This window comes from Ceratotherium simum, chromosome 7, assembly GCF_057802395.1.
Source record: "Ceratotherium simum simum isolate JZ-2026a chromosome 7, ASM5780239v1, whole genome shotgun sequence".
Lineage (NCBI taxonomy): Eukaryota > Metazoa > Chordata > Mammalia > Perissodactyla > Rhinocerotidae > Ceratotherium > Ceratotherium simum.
Genome location: NC_141906.1, coordinates 19,396,486 through 19,409,354, shown reverse-complemented (window position 1 = coordinate 19,409,354; position 12,869 = coordinate 19,396,486). Strand labels below are relative to the sequence as shown.

At 50.7% G+C, this 12,869-nt stretch overlaps 2 protein-coding genes across 5 annotated transcripts in view; one reads left to right on the top strand and one right to left on the bottom strand.

Moving 5' to 3' along the window:
• SBF2 (SET binding factor 2) overlaps nt 1–1,305 on the bottom strand; it is a 522,324-nt gene extending 521,019 nt beyond the window's left edge. For both annotated transcript variants that reach the window (XM_014782916.2, XM_004418425.3), the window contains exon 1: nt 1,116–1,305. In XM_014782916.2, the coding sequence (XP_014638402.1) occupies nt 1,116–1,170 (55 nt within the window). In that variant the 5' untranslated portion in view covers nt 1,171–1,305. The remainder of the gene's footprint in view (nt 1–1,115) is intronic.
• Nucleotides 1,306–7,792: 6,487 nt separating this feature from the next.
• ADM (adrenomedullin) lies at nt 7,793–12,638 on the top strand. Of its 3 annotated transcripts, XM_087433226.1 has the most exons (5): nt 7,793–8,636; nt 10,400–10,482; nt 10,921–11,039; nt 11,193–11,342; nt 11,550–12,638. In XM_087433226.1, exons 3-5 carry the CDS (start codon nt 10,942–10,944, stop codon nt 11,866–11,868), a joined length of 567 nt encoding a protein of 188 aa, XP_087289352.1. In that variant the 5' UTR covers nt 7,793–8,636; nt 10,400–10,482; nt 10,921–10,941; the 3' UTR covers nt 11,869–12,638. The 3 variants fall into 3 exon arrangements, with proteins under 3 accessions (XP_087289352.1, XP_014638424.1, XP_087289351.1); XM_014782938.2 differs by lacking the exon at nt 7,793–8,636 and having other exon boundaries at nt 10,268–10,482; nt 11,553–12,638; XM_087433225.1 differs by lacking the exon at nt 7,793–8,636 and having other exon boundaries at nt 10,329–10,482.
• The last annotated feature ends 231 nt before the right edge of the window (nt 12,639–12,869 follow it).

Below are 12,869 nucleotides of genomic sequence, written 5' to 3'. Positions count from 1 at the left end.
ATTAAAAGAATATAAAAGGTTCCCACTAAAGGAAGTTATTAGGAGAGGAACAGTGAAAGGAGCAGTCGACCTAGAGTGGGCAGAACAATGGTATTCTGAAATTACAAATGGCTGTAATCATCAGCAAAACACAATCTCAGCATCTCCTCTGAAAAATGAAGGGACTGTCTAGCTGATATTTAAAATTCCTTGCAAATGTGTGACCAGAATTACCCTGAAATAGATGTGCTTCCCTAGCTCAATTTATTACATTATGCTTAGCTACACAGTAATACAAAGGAATAAACATACAAAAATAAACGTGCGTGAATCCTCAATTCTCGTAAATTGCGGAAGTCCATAAATTAAATTAAAAGGCAATGCATTTGCCAAACTGTCCCTTATGAAGAAAATTTTGTAACGAATGAAAAAACAATTAAAACACATTAAACTGAAACAAGATCACCTTCAGCGGTCTGCTAACTGTCCTTACTTAAAAGATAGTGTTCAGTCATTCTGAAATGACCGTCACATTTGTCCTGAAAGCACAGGGAGCATTTCCTAGAAATGCTTCAAAGCACAAGGATCCTTTTCCCTTCCCCGGGAACACGCGTTCACTGGGGCGGTGACTAGACTGGCCCCCAACAGAGGCAGCCCTGGACTCCCAGCACTTCCTTTTGGAGAAGACAGCCCCCTGCGTCACTCTTTACTCACTCAGGATGCAGGGCAGAAGTTTATCCCCGAGGAACTTAGCACAGTTGGCTCCCGCCCTCCCAGCCTTGCGGTCCTGGCCCAATCCCGCCGGCACCAGGGCGCTGCCCCCGGTCCCCGAGCCCCTCCAGAGCGAGGGGCGCGGCACCCAGACTCGCCCCCAGCTGGGCCGCCCCGGCGGACGCCGCCTCCTCCCCTTCTCCTCCCCCTCCCCCTCCCCTCGAGCGGGTCCCTCACGCCCACCGCGAGGCTCTGCCCGGCCCAGAAGGCCCGACGCCGGCAGACCGCCCGCTCCGCCACGACGCGGCCCGGCCCGGCCCTCCCCGCCTCCCGGCTGCGACGCCCAGCCCCGCAGAGCCCACTGGACAGCGGCCGGAGGGCGGGGGCGGGGAGGCCCGGGGGCGGCGCCCGCCCCACACCCTTACCTGGCTTCTCGTGGTCGTAGCCTACCACGATGAAGTAGTCGGCCAGCCGGGCCATGGCCGCCGCCGCCTCGCCCAGGAAGCGGGTGTCCGTCGCCGCCCTCGCCGCCGCCGCCCACCGGGCCCGGGAGGGCTCAGCATTTTCCCTGCAGCAGCAGTAGCGACAGCGGCGGCACTTCAGCCATGTTTGACAACCGGGGCGCGCTCTGCGCCTGCGCCGCGCCTGGCGCCCGCTCCTCCCCCGCCCCCACCCGCGCCGGTTTGGCGGCGGGAGCCCCGGCGGTGACCACCCCCACCCCCTACCTCCGCGGGCCGCTCGGGCCGCTGGCTTTGGGCAGTGGGCGACCGGCGTATTGCCGCCACCGCAGCCGCTCGCGGTGGTTCACTTTGAGGCCTGGCTGCCTCTTCGTGGCCCACCTCCGCGTCCCCCTCCCCTATTTTTCCTAAAGCTGGGTATCCTTCCGCCTTCTCTACTCTTTCTTTCTATATCTGGGAAGAAGAGACAGGGATGGTTGAGGGGTCCCCTGGAAAGGTTGCTGCTTCCCCTCCCCCCTCTCTTCCCAAAGACGAGAATCTCCCGCCCTCGACTGAAAGCATGGAATTTGCACCGCCAGGGCTTTTGCTGCACGTTTCCTGTTTATGTTGTGCAGATGGGAATTTTAGGAACATGCCATTGAGCGGACTGGGGAGGGAGAGGCTTTTGCGCAATCCTCAGAGGCGCCTGGTGCTTCAGTGCTGGGTGGGCTGGGGGCGGTTGGCCTGGGCTTCCCCCGGAGCTCCCCGGGGTGGGGGGGCTGGATTCCATCGAAGAACGCGGCATCCTCGGGATCCTCCTGAACTGGCCCGGGCCAACGGAGTCCGAGGGAGTAGGCTTGTCTCTCCCAGGGGAGCCCCTTCTGCCTAAGCTTTCTCCCCTCGCAGCGGTCCCAGGGCTCTTGTAGCGGGAGCAAGTGGTGACTTCCAACGTCCCTGCTCAGACACGCAGTAGAAAAAATTAGTGGGTCTCATCATCCAATGTAGGGATTATCTAGATGCTTTCTTTTTTGCTGCATCTCTTATTGATCATTTCGAATTTGGCTGGTGAGACGCCCAGATGAGCTTTCTTTGTCATCTGTTAGTATCTCGTGAAGTTTTAGTGGCAGAATATGTTACTTTACAAGTGATAGACTTGAAGTTTTGGGAATCTCCATGGTTTGCAAATGTGATCATCTTCGTGGTTGCTTATCACTACTAATTATTTTTTTAACTCATTATTAATTGAGTATTTAATCCTTACCATTTACATATAAGATCTCTTAGCAAAGTGCCTGGTTAGTGTTTAACAAATATTTTTAATGACTGAATGTACAGTTTTCCCCCACCTACCATCAGGAAGCCTCAATGGCTTGAACTCTGAACTGGGAGTTCAGAGAGTTTGTGTTTCAGCTCCTGAAAGTTTAATTGATCATTTCCTCTTTCTGTGCCACACACTCTTCATCTACAGATTGAGAGGGTAGGGCTGCACTAGAAGAACTGAAACTCCCGGGAAGGACTACTTTAGGGGTTCATTTGCAAATTGCTTGTATTCAAACTGAATCAGCCTAGTTGCAGGGGTGAATGGAAGATAACAGATTGATCCTGGAATTAATTAAACTGAGAAAGCTTCCATTACACCTCAGGTAAGAATCCTCTCTGTAACTTCCCTGAGAGCTCTTCATCCGACCTGATCACTTGCAGTAAAGAGTAATCTTACTTCCTTGGGAGGCAGCTCATTCCACTGTTTAACAGCCCTATTGTTAGAAAGCTCTTCCTTGTTGTGTCCGAGTTGTCCTGTAACTTCCCCTGATTTTGCTGTCTGGAACTGTCCAGAAAAAAAACAAAAGCTATCTTTGTATGATAGCCTTTCAGATTTTTAAGGCAGCTATCGTGTTCCTTCCCCATTTTAGTTTGTTAAAGTGAAATTCACAATCATAAAATTAACCATTTTAAACTGTACAATTAAGTGGTATTTAGTACGTTCACGATGTTGTGCAACTACCACCTGTATCTGGTTCCACATTTTCATCAGCAAGAAAACCCCACACCCATTAAGTAATCACTCTCCCCCACATGTTCCCCTCCCCCAGCTCCTGGTAACCTCCAATTTGCTTTCTGTCTCTATGGATTTACCTATTATGGATATTTGATGTAAATACAGTCATACAATATGTGACCTTTTGTGTCTGGGTTCTTTCATTTAATGTGTTTTCAAGGTTTATCCACATCGTGGCGTGAATCTGTACTTCATTATGTCTTATGGCTGAATAATATTCCGTTGTATGTATAACCATATGAAGTCCAATTTATCTATTTTTTCTTTTGTTTCCTATGCTTTTGGTGTCATCTCTAATAATCCATTGACAAATCCAAGATCATGAAGATTTACTCCTGTGTTTTCTTGTAAGAGTTTAATAGTTTAGCTCTTGCATTTAGGCCACTAATCCATTTTGAGTTAATTTTTAAATATAATGTGAGGTGGGGTCCCATTTTACTTTTTAAATGTGTTGCTTTTTATTTCATTCACAAGTATTGGTTTAAATTATTTTAACTTTTGTTTAAATCAAAGCTTAGCTGTTTTCAAGCCTAGAATCAAATGTTGTGTGCTTTTAGGTATATTCCATCTGTTAGGTTACAGGGAGGCTGATAGACCATTTGCAAATGGGTTTTTTGTAGCATAGGGATTTTGACATATCCCAGGTATATGTGTTTGTATACACACATGAACATATTTAGCATACACTGTAGCTGTGCTTTGCTTCTCAGCCAACAGCTGCCAGTCTGCTGAAACTGATAAGCCCTGACAAGGCAGCCTGAGTACTGAGGTTGGCTGAAGGCCAAACCATCCCCTGAGATAACCACCATCACCTTTCACCAAAGAGTGAGAGAGTAAAGCAAGCTCAGATTTGTTTTACTGAAGGCTGGCAGGAGCAGGAAGGGAGGAAGATTATGCAACACGATGATATATAGACAGCAGATGCCTTTCTTTTATGCTTTAGAAGACAAATAGGAGCCAATTGCTAGTGAGCAAGAATTATCAGCCCGATGCTCCTGCAGTTGGCTGTTGTGAAGTGAGTGGTTGATCTGTACAGTCATTTCAAGTGCTTCCTGTGGTTAGCCACTACAGTTCAGAGAGGCGGTATGGGAGTTTGATTTGACCAAATGTCTGCAGGCAGGGCTGGGGCCTCTTCGAATGATCTCTACCAACCAGTAACAAAGACGACTAAGTAGCTGTGGTAGAAAATTCCCTGATCCATTGCCACATCTCCATCCACTCAGTTGCCTAAGTAAGAAATTTAATAATTGTTACCCTTGATACCTGCCTCTCTCTTAGCCCCACATTCATCACTCAATCCTATCGATCCTACTTCCCAAATATATACACTTCTCTCCAGTCCACCCTCACTCCATCCCACTAGTCTGAGCCACTATCACCTCCCACCTTGACTATTGCAATAGCTGCCTAACTGGTTTCATTGGTGGTTCCAGACCTTCCACATAGGTAAAATTAAGGACAGTAAGTGGGTGATGAACCCTGTCTTCAAATTAAATTTGTATAGCAAACACACTGTTACTACCATGGGCATATGTTTGGGGTGCAGGAAGGAGGATTCAGAGATGGCTAATAGAAATTGTCCTGCAGGTGCTTTCACATGTATGGTTACATGAATAGTTGAATCTTGACACTCATATGCAATACCCCTGACATTAGCAGCTGCAGTATAAATAGGTGCTATGGGAGATTGCAGGCTGCTTTTACTTAGATTGCATGTTTATTTGGTGAGCAGGACTGGGTACATAATTTGTGGAGCCTAATGCAAAATGAAAATGTAGGACCCTCTGTTCAAAAATTATTAAGAATTTTAAAACAGTGACAGGCAGAGCATTAAACCAAGTGTGGGGCCCTGTGCGACTGAACAGGGTGCACATCCATGAAGCTGGCTCTGTTGGTGAAGCTTAAGGGGGAGTGTGTGTGTGTGTGTGTGTGTGTGTGTGTGTAGGGGTGGATTAAACGAGACTGTGGGAGAACGAGGCCCTCCCCAGTCTCTCCAGGGCACCACCACTGCACTGCTTCTGTTCTTGCTCCTCCCTAACCCATCTACCACATTCAGTAGCAAAAATAATCTTTTAAATAAATGTATATCAGATCATGTCTCTCCTGTCTTCAAACCTGTCAATAGCTTCCCGTGGCACCATGAATAAAGTGCAAAATCTTAATCATGTCCCAAAGGGTCCTATTTACTCTGATCCTGATGTCCTCTTTAATCTCATTTCATGCCACTCTTCTCCCTCACTCAATACATTCCAATCACAGGACTGCTTTCATTTTCCCTAACGTACCAAGTTCTTTCTCATCTCTAAGCTTTTGCATATGCTGTTTCCTCTACTTGGAACATTACATCCCTCTAGTCTTGCTTTTCCTTCAGAACACTTAACACAGTTTATAATCACGTATTTATTCCTATGAAGATTTGTTTATGTCTGGCTACCCCACCAAGCTGTAAGCTTGTTGAAGGCAAGAATGATGTTTGGGGCTAGCCCGGTGGTGTAGTGGTTAAGGTCACGCCTCCGCTTCTGCAGCTTGGGGTTCTTGGTTCAAACCCCCGGCGCAGACCTACATCACTCATCAAGCCATGCTGTGGCAGCAACCCACATACAAAAAAAATAGAGGACGATTGGCACAGATGTTAGCTCAGGGACAATCTTCCTCAAGCAAAAAGAGGAGGATTGGCAACGCATGTTAGCTCAGGGCCAATCTTCCTCACCAAAAAAAAAAAAAAAAAGAATGATGTTTGCATTGATGATTACTGTATGCCCCGTACTTAGCACAGAGCTAGGCATGTAATACATGCTCAGTAAATATTTGTTGAAGGAATGAATGAACTTTTAAATCATGCAGGTCCATACATAAGAATTCCCTCATTCCAATGGTTCTAATCTAATAGTAAAGGATCCCCACCTGGAGGCCGGTAGCATGATGGTTGCTCTCGTTAACACCATTCTCATTGGCTAGAGATGACCCCAAATGGTCTAATCATCTCTTTTATAATCTACTTATTAATGCCATTCATTGTGCCATGAGTAGTAAATTTCTCTTGAAGTCATTTCATCTTGTTCTAACTGTTAGTATAACAAGCTCCTATATGTTAACCATCTTCTCTGTGTTCTCTTTCATTTGTCCTGTAGCAACTTACCTTCTTTAAGCTTCAGGGAGGTTTGTCTTCTGGCTTAATCACATACAAGAACTGATTGTTTCTTACCTCTGTTGTGTGCAGGAGCACAAAAATGAGGCAGCAAAAGCATTACTTTTCTTTATGCTGATGCTCTGGAAAATATTATGCCCTAAATATTTAATTAAGGTTAATATTAATTAAGATTAACTGCCTTCCCTGCCTCCACTACTCCAAGACAAACCTTAATGCTATAGAAACAGTGTTTTTTCTTCTGTATCAGCATTCCTAACTTGGTCAACCTCCTGAAATTGTATGCCTATTTTATATTTAAGTTGGTTTATGTATATGTACATTTTTCTGGAAAGGATCTATGTTTTATTAGCGCCTTAGAGAAGTCAGAGATCCCAAAAAAGTGCCTTGAGCTTTGTATCCTGTTTTACTTCACCCTGTGAGTGACCAAATCAGCAAAGTTGATTGTTTCCTTTCTCTAAACCATTTTGTGTTATGACTCCAGGATGCTTCTTGAACCTTGTTTTCAAATGAACTTTGTAAACAAACCTTCAGCCTAGCAGAGGCATTTTGAACCATATGAATGATAAATGCATTCAAAAATTTCCTGTTTGAAAAAAGAGGCATCTGAGATAATTATGCAATGCACTTAGCTACTCACTTTTAGTCATTATTATTAATATCATTATTATTATATTTATTGTTTCTCATTACTTTTCTGCATGACCTGAGTGTGGTCACACTGGCTTTAGGGACTGTGTCCACCATGTTAGCTGAGAAACCACCACCACAAGTTTTTTAAAACTCCAAACATTACTAAGCATAAGGCTTGGATTTAGGGCCTAAAAATAATTCAGATGGAATGTGAGGAAGAAATTGAGACACCCTTATACAACAAGCCTTTAGCATATTTGTATGTCTGTGTATATGATGTCAGGATACACACATTTATTACAGGGCTTTGGGGGTTCATTTACAATCGGACCCTTTAAAAATTCTTGGGTGCAAGAAAAGAGGATCTTCATTAACCAGAATTTCTTTTCTTTTTTTTCTCTTTTCTTACCAGTGAGATTTTAAAGATGTTTCTTCCATCCTTGCTTGTACTCAATGGGAATCTACAATCACTGAAACTTGAATGGATGAAGCTCCACGTTAACAAATCACCAAAAGCAGAACTCCCCCTGTGGTGTTTCCTTCTAGATCCGACCATTTAACAGAAAACGCATTCTAATGATTTTTTTTTTCCTTAACAATGATTGAGTAAGCAAACCCGAGGTTCCACAGGAAAAACAGATGCCAATATTTGGCAAATTTTATATATTTTTTTCGACTTATACCCCACAACGCTTCGGGGAACACTCTGACCCTGTCGCCCACCCACGCAAACACACACAATTTCGAAGATACGGATATTCTAGAAAAATCCTGAGCTGCCAATCCAGCACTTGATTTAAAGAAGGAATTGGGAGGTTCTCAAACGTCAGATCTCTAAGTGCCAGAGCTACAAGGCGCACCTGGGCTGATGAGGAGCGTGCCAAGGCTCTCAGGTGGGAAGTCCTGGCACTGCGGCTACACCGCTGGCGTAGGCGCTTGAGCCGGGCGGAGCAGAGCCGAGTCTCCACTCCTGGGCTTGCTTTGCTTGTTGAAGCCTCTCGCAGCTCAAAGCGAAGTTTGCACCAAGAGCACGCTTCGCGATCCTGCAGCCTGAGCGAGAGTTCAGTCCCCGCTTCCCCCAACGGAATCAGAGGCTCTCCCAAAGGACACAGCGAGGAGGCAACGAAGTACAGCCGCACAGTCCTCGGCAGACCAAACCCCCCCCCACCCCCGGGCTGGTGGGAACTGGCAGGTACGAGTCCAGATCACGGGACCTTCCCTGGCTGTAGGCCGGCGCCCAGCTGTCCTTGACCTCCTCAGCAGTCGGAGGCGCGAGCCAGGGAAATGAAAGTAAAACCTGTCTTGGCGCGCACCCAGCTGGAGGCTGGCGACAAGTAGGTCGCATCCTCAGACGAGACTGACTGTCCTGGACAGGGTCTGTGAGAAGAGCCTGACTCGCAGGGGACGAAATGAAAGGAAGAGATGTGAAATAGAAAAACAGAATGGTTAGCTCGAGAGGCTTCTGGAAACAGAGCGGGCGCAGTAATAGCTGCTGTCTGCGGTGCCGGCGGACTAGCCCCCTGACCCAGTCTGCTGCAGTGACTGCTCTGCCGCCAGCCGGGCAACTCGAACCCAGCCAGTACGCTGCGCTGCACCTCCCTGACCCTCGGCGTCCCGAGGCTGAACCGAGCCAGAGCCAGGAATCTGTCCCCCGGCCTCAGCTGGAACTCAGGTCCGCTCAGGTGACTCCCTCCGGGAAGAGTCCTCAGAATAAATAACTTTGGCGCAGCCATTCCTTCCCCAAGTGCAATGTCCACGGTTCAGTCCTGAGAGTGAAAAGTCGGCTGAGCCAGCCGTGCGCGGCCCAGACCAGGCAAGGTCCGCGCCGGCCAGCGCTTTTGCACTGGGTCTCAGAACCAGTGTGGCGGAGCAGGTAGGAAGCTTAGAGATCTGCTGGGCGAAACCAGAAAGGGGTCGTGACTCGTCCATGTTCACACAGCGAATTGCTGTAGAATGAGGACTAGAAGCCGGTCTGCAGAGTCCCAGTGGTCCGGCTCCCTCGGCCGCTCAGTTTGGGGACGGGGCTTCAGGACCTGTGACTAGGGTAGTGGGTGATAAGACACCAGAGGCCTACATGCAAGAAGTAGGGAGCCCCAGGGGCTGAGTTCCCTCCCCAGTTTGGCCCCCAGGAGAGAAGTAAGAAAGTGAAGTCAAGAAGCAGTGATGGAGGAGCACAAACGGGTGACAAACGTGCTTGGGGGTGATTCATCATGAACAAGCATAAATCCTTGGGCGGGGGCTAGGACTCTCCTCTCCCCCTTGATGAGATGATGACCCCAGCCTGGAAAAATCCTCGCCGCGCCCCAGCTTGCTTGTGGGGCCGAGTTAGGATTCTACTGCTTACTACCTTCAGTGTGACTTTAGGCAAATGTTTCCCCTCTCTGGACTTCAATTTTGTACTTGCTGAAATAAGAAAAGTAATGTTACCTTCCTCTCCTAACTCAAGGGTAGGTGTGAGGCTCAAAGGAGATCAGGATGTGGCTGTGCTTTGTAAACTGTAAAGCAATTAACATACGTGAAGCATTAGCGTGCTCCCTGGCATAAATCCTCACGTTTACAGTGGGTGAGTGAAGGCTCCGAGGGCAGCCAGGCGAACTCTCAGGTTGTAACCTTATAAGGCATAACTGGTTACAAGGGGGAAACACCGAAACGGCATCTTTTGTCCTAATTTTGGTTATTTCTATATTTCCAAATAGGCATGTAAATTCTGAAACTTCAGACAACTCCCCCCTGCAAATGTCAATTCTCAAATCAGCCTTTCCGAGCCTTGCCCCTATTGCGAAATCTCACTAGCCCATTCCAGAACCTTGGAGTCTCGGCCGCTCTCGGGGCGTGCTGGCGAGCCCCGCTCCTCCCCTCTGTGCTGTGTGCATTGCCCCTGGGGTCTGGGGTCTGGGGTCTGGGGTCGCGGCCAGGTCAGGCGCCGAGCCGGCAGGGGGCGCGGTCCACTCGAGACCACTCGGGAGCCACAGCTCCCGAGTTCCCGGGCTCGGGTCATCTGCGTGGCAGCCCCCGCTGGCTCTTGCAGTTCCATGCCAGGAGGCCTCGTTCTCTGGGCTGCATAGGTCCTGGGTAAGGACTCCAAGAGGTTGTACGGGCCCTACTTTGCCCTGGCTTACCCTGTGCTTACCCTGAACCCTGTGCTCAGAGAGTAAGAGTTGTGGCAGTTCCTGCACCAATCTCCTAGAGCTCACCTCTGGGCATGAGGACCCCCACCCCCACCCCCACCCCCAAACCACACAGCCACAGGCAAGCAATGCGCGCGCCCGAGTGCAGGAGAGCGCGCCTGAGGGAAGAAAGGGAGGGCAAGGGCAGCTCAGGCCCCGCCCCCTGTGCTCTTATAAAGCCGAGGAACCAGAGCCGGCCACTCAGTGGTTTCTTGGTGACACTAAGCGGAACAGCTTGAGCCTTGCCACCTCTGGTTTCTCACCGCAGCTTGGACGTTGGGGTTTTGCCACTGCTAGAGCGACATCTCAGACTTTTCCTTCCAGATCTTGGCAGATCATCCTTTTCAGCAGGTAGGCGCCTCAGGAGGGACGGGTTAAAGGGGGGGGGGGGCTTGCCCAGGCCGGAGACTGGGAGGGCTGGGTGAGGGGTGCAACCAACTTTGGAGGGTCCCCTGCGGGGCGCGTCCCACATCCCGGGCCCAGCTCGTGCACACAGCGGGAACTCCAGAGATCCACTCCCCTCTGCTCCGTCAGCCAAATCCCGAGGAGTTGAGCCGGGAACCACTGGGAGCCTGGCGCTGGGCAACGGCCTCCCTTGTGGGGCCTGTCACCCGCCTGGCGGGTGCAAATGCCGCTGGCGCCTCTCTGCGCCCCGGGGAGATAAGCGTCTGAGCCAGGCAGAGCGCGGGCTGTGCCTGCCGCCGGGGCCCCCGCCCGTCCTCCGTGCCCCGCCCGGACGGTGCTGCAGGCCCGGGTGCTAACGCTCGGCTCCTCTCTCTCCTTCCCCAGGGTCTGCGCATCGCCGCCGGGATGAAGCTGGTTCCCGTTGCCCTCATGTACCTGGGCTCGCTCGCCTTCTTAGGTGCCGACACCGCACGGCTAGACGTGGCGTCAGAGTTCCGAAAAAAGTGAGTGGCAGGCAACGCGTTCCCCGGTCTTTGTACCTGGAAGACAAGGGAAACTGGCCGTTAGTCCCGAGGGATTAGCAGTGAATGGGAGCAGGGACGGGCCGGGACCTCGCCTGGGCGCGTATGCGAATCGAGTGTATTTGTGTTTTCTAGATGGAATAAGTGGGCGCTCAGTCGTGGGAAGAGGGAACTTCGGGTGTCCAGCAGCTACCCCACCGGGCTCGCGGACGTGAAGGCTGGGCCTGCCCAGACTCTCATTCGGCCCCAGGACGTGAAGGGCGCCTCTCGAAGCCCCCAGGCCAGGTAATTATGCCGGGCGCCATCGCGGGGTGGGCAAGGGAAACTCTGCTCCACTACCCTGGCCCTGGAGATCGTCAGGGCTGTATGGCAGTTCAGATGGCGGTAGCAGTTTCCAGCCCCCTCTGCTCCTAGAGTGGCTCCCGTTTCTGGGGCTGGGGCTAAAGCCCGACTTCATGGGGGGTCTCATGATGCCTTCCTTCCCCTCTCCAGCAGTCCGGACGCTGCCCGCATCCGAGTCAAGCGCTACCGCCAGAGTATGAACAACTTCCAGGGCCTGCGGAGCTTTGGCTGTCGCTTCGGGACGTGCACGGTGCAGAAGCTGGCGCACCAGATCTACCAGTTCACAGACAAGGACAAGGACGGCGTCGCCCCCAGGAGCAAGATCAGCCCCCAGGGCTACGGCCGCCGGCGCCGGCGCTCCCTGCCTGAGGCCATCCCGGGCCGGACTCTGTCGTTCCCGGAGCCACAGGCACGCGGAGCTCCGGCTTCCCGAGGGCAACAAGTGCTCGCCACCCTTCTTAGGATTTAGGCGCCTGTAGCAGCAGCGGACAATCGAGCAGGCATTCCGCTGGCGCCTCCCGGGGCAGAGGGCTTTCCCGAGCCGAGCCCCTCAGCCAATGGGGACCGGGCTGAGACAACTCTTCAGAGACCCGCAGTCCGGGAGGCACCGTCCGGCGATGAGCCATGGCTTTGCAGGGTCCCCTCCTCTTTGGAGGTAGAGTTCCCTTAGCCCTAATCGGGCCCAGGTGCCCCAGTGGGGCAGAGGAATCCGAGGAAATGTCTGCCAGGCTCACAGAGAGGAGAAACTGAGAATTAAATGCTGAGACCCCCGGGGCAGGGGTCTGAGCCACTGTCGTGCCCGCCCACAAACTCATTTCTCACGGGGTGTCACCCCACCCGGGCGCAAGCCTCACTATTACTTGAACTTTCCAAAACCTAGAGAGGAAAAGTGCAATGCGTGTTGTATATACAGAGGTAACTATCAATATTTAAGTTTGTTGCTGTCAAGATTTTTTTTTTGTAACTTCAAATATAGAGATATTTTTGTACGTTATATATTGTATTAAGGGCATTTTAAAGCAACTGTATTGTCCCCTTCCCCTCTATTTTAATAAGTGAATGTTTCAGCGAGGTGTAACATTGTTGTTTGCTGCGTGGAATGTGTGAGAGTGTTGGTGTGCCTGAAAGAAGGACTGATTACCTCTTGTGAAAGAAGGAAACACCGTGTCTCTGTATAATCTATTTACATAAAATGGGTGATATTCGGAATAGCAAAACAATAAACTGTCTCAATGCTGATTCATTCTCGGGTCACGCGTCTTGGAAGGGAGGGCGCCTCTGGTACTGGACCGCCCGGGAGCCTCGGGTCTCGCCGCCTGGCGTGGGAAGGTGGGCTGGCTGCGCGGGCGCGTGCTGGCCCCTCTCCGCGCCGGCCGAGCTGTCAGCAGCTCGCTCTCCTCGTGCGGAGCGCGTGTCCCGCGTGCGGGTCAGCGCTGCGCAGGGACGCCGGAGCTCACAGTGTCGCGTGGC

Bases quoted from the DNA above. Each gene is read 5' to 3' on its own strand.
- ADM (XM_087433226.1), top strand. From the start codon at position 10,942: ATGAAGCTGGTTCCCGTTGCCCTCATGTACCTGGGCTCGCTCGCCTTC. The intron at 11,040-11,192 runs GTGAGTGGCAGG...TGTGTTTTCTAG, and splicing joins GCGTCAGAGTTCCGAAAAAA to ATGGAATAAGTGGGCGCTCA. The intron at 11,343-11,549 runs GTAATTATGCCG...TCCCCTCTCCAG, and splicing joins TCTCGAAGCCCCCAGGCCAG to CAGTCCGGACGCTGCCCGCA.